We start from the raw sequence: 8697 nt of genomic DNA, 5'->3' as shown, positions 1-8697 counted from the left end.
TTTTGTTTTAATAATTAATAAATCTTTTTGAAAATCACCTACTCATTTATTTATTTTCAAAAAGTATTTAAGCAATACTTACTATAATCTAAGCACAAAAATACCTCAACAAATTTTTAATTCCTTCAAATTTGAGTTAGAAGTATTCAGTGTTTACGAATAGTCAATATATACAAAATAAAATAGTGGTAAATATTTTATTTTGTACTTCTTCTTGTATAATTTTATGTAATAACTATTTACAACCAACATTGAAAGATAATGTCTTCTGCTTTTCATTATTTCTACTGTAGTTCAGTACACAGCTTTCTTAATGAACACCTTGGGTTTCAATGATATTCTTTTAGGAGTTCTGTAAGACTTCATAAAATGTGTATTACAGCTAGTTACAATTTTGGAGAATCTAAAGGAGTTATCTCCAACATCAGCTGAAACCATTAGGGATATTTTCAAAAAATAAGCACTTTACATGCCTCCTGGCTCAGACAGTAGAGTATCAATCTTACCCAGAGGGCCTCAGGCAGCTTTCAAGGCATGGACTCATTCTATGGTACATCAACAGAGTTTTGCCTGTGATGTGTATAAATTCACCACTAACATATAAATTTCATACAGTGATAGAAAAATATAAATTATACAGATATACTCAGTTCCAAGCATTAGTAAATTTCAATAGATATTTTAATAGCCATTGCCACTGAGTTGGTTCTGACTCATAGCAACCCTATAGGACAGAGTAGAACTGTCCCAGAGAGTTTCCAAGGATATAAATCTTTAAGGAAGCAGATTGCCCTATCTTTCTTTCATAGAGCAGCTGCTGGGTTCAAACTGCTGAACTTTTGGCTAATAGCTGAACCCTTTAAACAACGTGCAACCAGAGCTTCTCAGTAAATTAATAGTGGACAAAAATATTTTCAGTTATTTTTGTTACACCAGAACTCTTCACAAATAGACAAGATTATAACTGATTTACCTGAATCTGTAGCTGTGACCATCAAGACAAAATTCTCCTTCGTTTCTCGGTCCAGACTCTGTATTACTCTAAGTTCTCCATCAGATGAGAGGGTAAAAGCATTGTCTTCATTACCACCAAAGAGAATATATGAGAGTTTACTATTAGAACCTTGGTCATCATCTCTTGCCAACACCTATAGAAGAGAATAATACATACAGTGGACGTGGGTAAAACTAATATAATGCAAACATGACATAAAATACAACCCTTAAAAATAATGACAAAAACCTGTTCTTACTAAGATTGAAAGATTTCAAAGATATATTCCTAAATTTTCAGAAAAAAAATAATAGCGCAGAATCACATGTAGTTCATAATACTCTTTGTGTAAAATATGTATAAAATATATATTAAAAATGCATAGCATTTTTGGAAGTCCTTACAAAAAATTAATAGTAGTTTGCCCTAAGTCTTGAGATTTGTATAGGGGGAAGGGAACCAATATTTGTAGTAATTTTTCAAAGTGTATTTTGCGCAATTATTACTCTTAAAATAATAATAAAAAAATCTCTTCATGTGGAAATTGGTGAAATATTGTGTTTTGTTATATATATATTGCTATAATAAAAAACATAATTCAAAGTGAACAAATAAATAAATAGCTGCAGGAATAAACACAGCTATGGCTGAAACATAATATTTCAATCTATAAAGATATCAGAAGATTCTTGGGCATAATTTTCATAAATCTTTTCTTCTCAAGATTTTCTTTATCTGAAATTGAGCAGTTGTGGATGAAAATAAGGAATAGGGTAGGTGAAGCATAAACATGGGGGGAGAAGGGTAATTTTCAAGTAGACACATTTTAGTGAAAATAAAGTTTGTTTTATTTAAATATACTGACCTGAAGTATTGTACTAGGTAATGTTGCTAAATTCTCTGGGATATTTACAGAATATGGAGAAAGCTCAAATATTGGAACAAAATCATTAATATCCAGTAGAACAATGCTGACCGTGGAGGTATCAATTCTTGGAGTACTGCCCCGATCTGTTGCCTCAACAGTTAAAAAGTAAGTAGGAGTCTTCTCTCTATCCAAAGGCTTAGCTACAGTGATGGCACCTGTGACAGAGTCGATTCTAAATTCCTGATTGATATTTCCATCAACAATGCCATAGCGAACCTGTCCATTTGTACCTTCATCTCCATCTGCTGCATATACTTGTATTATATCTGTTCCAGTAAGAGTGTTTTCATTAATCTCCACTTTATACAAAGCCTGTGCAAAGATGGGGTTATTATCATTGATATCAAGTACCATAACTACAACCTCTGTAGACGAAGAGAGAGATGGTTGACCTTTGTCTGTAGCCACCACTGTTAGAGTATAATTAGAAACCTCTTCTCTATCCAGTTCTCCAGTGAGCTTCACTTCACCATCAATGGTCCCAATACTAAACTTGTTTCCCAATGGGTTCAGCAGGGTGTACTCAATATAACTGTTTGGACCACTGTCTGGGTCAGTTGCTTGAGCTTTAAAAACAATAGTATCAATTGGAGTGTTTTCCGGAATGTATGTCAATTTTGGGGAAAGGAATGCTGGTGGGTTATCATTTACATCCAACAGAATAATGGAGACTTGAGCTGTGCTTGTGTATCTGGAGGCTGGAAGTTGTGGCAGGTCATGCACTTGAACAACCAGGTTGTAGAAGGACTGACTTTCCCGATCCAAAGCTTTTAGGACTTTCAGTACACCATTCTTGTCAACTGTAAACTGTCCAAGGCTATCACCTGAAGCAATGCTATAAGCCAATTGGGAGTTGATGCCTGAAATTGAAGGAAAAATTTAATTTTATGAAACGTTTGCTGATTGCAGACTATATTGCAACAAAAATTCTGGCACATAATTTTGCATGATTCATATATGATGCCCCAAACACACCTTACCTTGATTTAGCTACAGTTTTCTCCCCCCTCTGTTGTTGATTGTTTATTTGTATAATTGTTTAGTAAATAATACTCATACCTCTTTTCTTGTTAACTTTTGATAGGAAAAGATGTTTACAATCTAGTGAAGCAATGATTTATTTATTGCTTGCTATTCACTATGGTGTTGAAATGTTAAATCACAAAACTAAAGAGGAGAAAAAAACATTCCTAAAGGTGAATATTTTTGTTTCCATTTCCTTGTTTCTATCACATAATTCCTGAGGGACTAACACTAAGTATGCCACACTCTATACCATTAGTCAAACATTTATAACTTCAGTAATTTATTGAGGCTGACACCAATTTTCAGAGAAAGGTAATAAAGTTTTCTGATGTATGGCATTAGTCATGGATGCTTTAAGTCTACTTTTACATTTCTTGTCAGAACCAATAAATACTTTTTAATTCCTATTAAGCATCTGGCCTTGAAATGGCCTTTGAGAAAATATTTCTCTCTCAGATTTACTTCCCTCTGAAAAATACTTAAGAAACATTATATATAATGTTAGCAGCAAACTTATAAATAAAAGCTTCCGAGAATAAATGCTCATGCTATCACCGGGCTTTATTTTGATATTGTATTTAATCTCCTGCATACAAGAAGTTGTGTCACTTTTTAATTTTTAAAAATTAAATTTAAATCATCATTTCAGAAAATGATTACAGTCTCTTGTAATACAGGTGATGCAGGGGATGAATCAACATAGTCTTTGAGCAACTAATTCAAACATTATTAACAGATAATCAATGAAAACAAAACAAAACAAAAAGTCAAATTCATTCCTTAAGAATAGTGCTTTCTTCACTACCCATAATGCTATATGCATTTTATATTTTATTCTGAAGATATTGGGAAAATTAAAGGATATTATGCTAAGAAGGATGTCATTCATTTACATAATAATTGCTTAGTAAATATGTTTACATCTGGAAGTAGTGAAAATCTGTTAAGTATCATAAATTGCTTACAAATAGCTCCAATATTTTTTCAAGTTAGTTTCAACTATTGAGTTCCTGAATTCCATCTACTAACAAAAATGTCCAGTCTTTGCCAAGATATTTTAAAACAATTTGATCACACACTTCCTCTTTTTTCCCTTGAAAACCCTCTTTCTTAGAATTCTATGAATGCATTATTTAGATTTGCTTTCACTTGAAGTCCATCAGTTCTCTTCAAAAAGATGCTGACTTGAATACCTTAATAGTTTCTTTCCTGTCTATCAGATAAGCCTGTTATTTAGTAAAGTGCTAGAATTACTATTTTTCTGTGATTTGATGTTCTCTGTCTAGTGTTCTAGGTTTATATGGTAATGCAGTGGGAAATACTTATGAAGGTAACTTTCAGGTTCTGACTTACTGACCAAAATTTTTCAGATAAACACTATTTGAGTAGATCTTTGGAAAGGTAAGGACTTCCTTCCTATTATAAGTTGTGGAATTAAGACTATTCATAAGTGAACAAAGAAGTTATAAGGTTCAGAAAAATTAGGTTTTGAGAATCAGGAAGAATGTGGATAAATAAAGCTAATAGGGCCCACATGCAAATTCACCAGCAGGACAGAAAATAATTTTAAAATCCAGATAGAAGAAGATCAACAGCCTACTTCATCTCCTTGACTTAAAATCCTACAGGCTTGGTGGGATAAAAAGTTTGGCCAAGTAGTGCAAATAAAAAGATATTTATCATATATATATATATATATATATATAAAGATTCAAATACTTTCTAATGTATTTTTCTGCATTTTTAATAGCAAAGTCTATCAGTAAATATTTAATTCATATTATTTTATGTCAATGAGGTCCAACTTTACAAACAATTATTACTGAGAAACAAAGCTATGAAAACATGTAAATAAATCATGTTCATTTAGAGATGTACAATTTGGTTCTGTGAAAGTACATAAAATCTTTCATGCATGGATCAAGAGATATTAGAAATAGTGAAAAAAATAGCACATGGCTATTAAAGGGTGGCATAGCCTTTTCATAAATCAACTGGAAAGTAAGCAATTAAACTAGGGATCTGAACACTCTTAGTCCACCCTGTATGCTACTTCCTTGAGTAAACAATTAAATTTCAGAGGCAAAACGAGAACATGGTACTGGATTTTATAGTCTTGTTGTAAACAGCAGAACAGTCTCTTAAAAAAAATAAATAAAGTTGGTGAGATGTGTGGGTGGGGAGGTAATGTTTCACTTAAACTAATAATATGGAAAAAGAAAAAAGTGATTTTTTACATGCAAATCTATAATGACAAATATAAGATATTTGATAATAACCTTAAAAAGAACTAGAGATAACTATCATTATCTGTGGGAAAATAAGCATAAAAATGTAGCATTTATTTTTCATAAAATTCTGCAGTACTATCTAAGAAACAGCTCTCATCTCAGGAACTGAAACTTAATTGCTACAATTATGAGCCATGGAAGCAATTTACATTTACTAAACTGTAAAGAAAAGGGCTTTTCATTCTTGACAAGCCTCATAAGTGACTTTGTGCACGTGCTCTTCATCTAGAAAAATAGATGTTGACATATTGAAACTCGAAATTCTCCCTGAACTTTTGTATTATCCTGAAAAATATGGAGCTCAGATTTATTTCTTCCCCTATTCTTCGCATAAAATATCAAAATCATAAAACAGTAAATACATTTTTTAAAAAATTCGATAGTTTATCCATAAAAGTTGGAAATTGAATTAAGTGAACTTTTACAGCCATCCAAGGAGCCCTGATGACACAGTGGTTAAGCACTCAACTACTAACCGATAGGTTGGCAGTTCAAACCTACCAGTCTCTGGGAAAAATATGTGGCAGACTGCTTCCATGAAGATTTATAGCTTGGAAGGCCTATGGGCAGCTCTACTCTGTCCTGTAAAATCTCTATGAGTTGGAATCGACTCAGTGGCAATGGGGCTTTTGGATATAGCCTACAAAATCTTTGAACATGAAACAGTTTTTGGCCATTTCTGCCTAATGTTCAGAAAAAGATCTAGTTACATAACTCTTTCTGACAATTGTATTTTATGTTTTTTTTTTCCCCCCTATTTCAGTCTTGTGAATACTTTAGTTGCAGGATATACAGCACATAAAATACGTATAGAAATATAGATCTAGTTCTATGTTATAAAATGTGTACTTTTATTCCCAATCCATAAAAACTGTCTAATTATTTCCAAAAAGAACTAGTGTGTGCCAACCACTCATACATCTGTAACACATAGAATTAGTTTTAAAATATTCACCTTCTGAAACTGTTTCAACAAGTCACCAGATCAATGGAATACGAAACTCACATGTATAGGGGTAAATGTATTCAGCACTAATTTCATTGCTTTATTATAAAAACACTCTTACATGATTCCCAATATTTTGAAAAATATTATTTAATTCTAGTATAATAATGATATAATTATCAAAGTCAGAATATTTTCAAGATGGTCAAATTTATTATATTTTGCAGTAATATTTAACTGTGAGCATGAGAGCTTTGCTATTAATATTTCCAATTTTTCTTGAGAAAATTTTGCTTTTTTCTTATAACATGATCACATTACATGACCTTTTAAAAGTTAAACACTGAAGTACAGATAAGAGAAAATATTAAATTTCTTTTCATAAAGAATCTCTTCTCCTAAGAAGATGAAAATATTACCTGACCAGAAACTGATTGTTCAAAGGTTATGATTAATTTGTTCCTTTTAGAATGTTTAAAAATATTCCATTTGAGAAATGTTCAGTGTGACTGAGTTAGCAATTTTTAATAAACAAGGTTACTCATGTACATTTCTATCATTATCCTTGAGATTCTGAAAGAATAGGAACTGTGTCCTATATTTTAAGTCAAGGTTCAGGAAATTACACTGATAAAAGTATTCAAGACTAAAACATTGGCAAAACATAGCTTGAAAGTTGCTCAACACAATTAAAGGGGAAAAAAATCCATGAAAAATTATTTGGGTCAATTGTAAAAATCTATCTGTGCATATGAACATATAGTGTTGCAGCAGGTTTTTGATATGGAATGTTTCTCATTTTCTTTTTTATTAATTCTTTTACATTTTCCATAGAAGCCTAAGTAAAATGTTTTCTAAAACAGCACACAAGTCCATGCAACACTGGGCTATTTGTAATACATAATAAATAAGCAACAAAGAAATATCATGGAAGCATCACTACAAAGAAGTTCAGCACACTTACAAGGCCAAATTAGAATGTAGGAATGATATTGAATATACTCATATCCCAGGAGACTTAAAGTAACTAAAGGTTATGATAACAGAGAAATAAACTTCCAAAATAGAATTAATATCAGTTGTGTATAAAAGTTAAACTGAAACTAATCCTCAGAGTTGGGCTGTTGGGAGATTACAAGAAACAGAGGGTGCAAAGTTCTTAGTCCAGGACTTGGTACAAACTAAGCACTAAACAAATGTGTGTCTTTATTACTGATCCTCAGAAGTAAGGCTAGACAATCTGCTTCCGAAAGGTCATAGCCTCGAAAACGCTGTTGCAGTTCTACTCTGTACACATGTGATCATGACCAAAAACAATATTATTATTAACAATAATAGTAGTAGTACTAATGTTGAAACGACACACACACACACACACACACACACACACACACGTCTAGTATTTACTGTGAGTAAGAAACCCACTGCCGTGGAGTCAGCTCTGACTCATAGTGACCCCTCCTTGGGTTTCCGAGGTGGTATCACTACGGAAGTAGATTGCCCGACCTTCTTTCTGGGGAGTGGCTGGTAGGCTTGAACAGCCAGCCTTCTGGTTACCAGTCAGACGCCTTAAGCACTATGCCACCTGAGCTCCCGTTTGACTAAGAAGGGAAGAAAATTTCAATATGCATTTAATAAATTCTAAAGAAAGCATTCTCAAGTTAGGGGATTAAGCCTATATAAAATATTGTGATTTTTAATCTCGGATATTTTTCTGTTATTTCTATACATTCCTGAAAAGAAACTAAGTATAAAACAGAAGGTTAAGATAGAATGGAATTCTGAGATTACATAAATCATCTGAATTGGTAAGAACCAGGAAATTCTAAATTAATGTTGACATGCATATCTCACTAGGAATATCCTCAGGCAAGAGACCTATTTCCTTTTCTAAGTACTGTCCCTGTGTTTTCTCCCCTGATAGGCTGCATAGCTACATCCAATAAAAAGGAAGACAAGGTCCTAATTTCCAAACAACTCAGTTATAGAATGATGGTCTGTATTTTATATCCAATACTATATCATATGATTTACAAAACAGACATATGTAGGTGTGCATTTATAAAATAGGTCTTAGAAGAAAGTCCAGGATAGTGAGATTGCAAAATGAATTTGTCAGATGCTTCTATGATAAAGACACATTAAACATATAAAGCATAGATTTAATGTAAAATCTCCAACTTGGTTATATATCATATTGAAGAGATCAGAAAATGTCCTTTGAATCAAACCATGATATTTTACTAAAATATTATTTAAAATATTCAGTCAGAAATATATAATGTAATTATATATTCTGAAGTATTTATTTTCAAGTCTTCAATTTTCCCTTTCATTCCAAACTTTAAGACATTTGACTGTTAACTAGGAGGCTGGCAGTTCAAATCCACCAGCCACTCCTCAGAAGGAAGGTTGGATAATCTACTAGTGATACCACCTTGGAAACCCAAGGAGGGGTCGCTATGAGTCGGATCTGACTCGATGGCAGTGAGTTTTAAATATATATATATTT

General features: G+C 32.4%; 1 protein-coding gene across 1 annotated transcript in view; it reads right to left on the bottom strand.

Moving 5' to 3' along the window:
* Window positions 1–8697, bottom strand: part of FAT4 (FAT atypical cadherin 4) — a 231276-nt gene that overhangs the window by 97677 nt on the left and 124902 nt on the right. Inside the window, exons 5-6 of the mRNA XM_007946465.2 lie at window positions 1860–2782; window positions 974–1148 (exon numbers count right to left, since the gene is read on the bottom strand). Of these exons, the coding sequence (XP_007944656.1) occupies window positions 974–1148; window positions 1860–2782 (1098 nt within the window). The remainder of the gene's footprint in view (window positions 1–973; window positions 1149–1859; window positions 2783–8697) is intronic.

The sequence above is a fragment of the Orycteropus afer genome, unplaced genomic scaffold (genome assembly GCF_000298275.1).
Source record: "Orycteropus afer afer isolate SDZICR_OR568_19922 unplaced genomic scaffold, OryAfe1.0 scaffold00162, whole genome shotgun sequence".
Classification (NCBI taxonomy): Eukaryota; Metazoa; Chordata; class Mammalia; order Tubulidentata; family Orycteropodidae; genus Orycteropus; species Orycteropus afer.
Note: the sequence above shows the minus strand (reverse complement) of the source record. Positions and strands in the feature narration are given on the sequence as shown.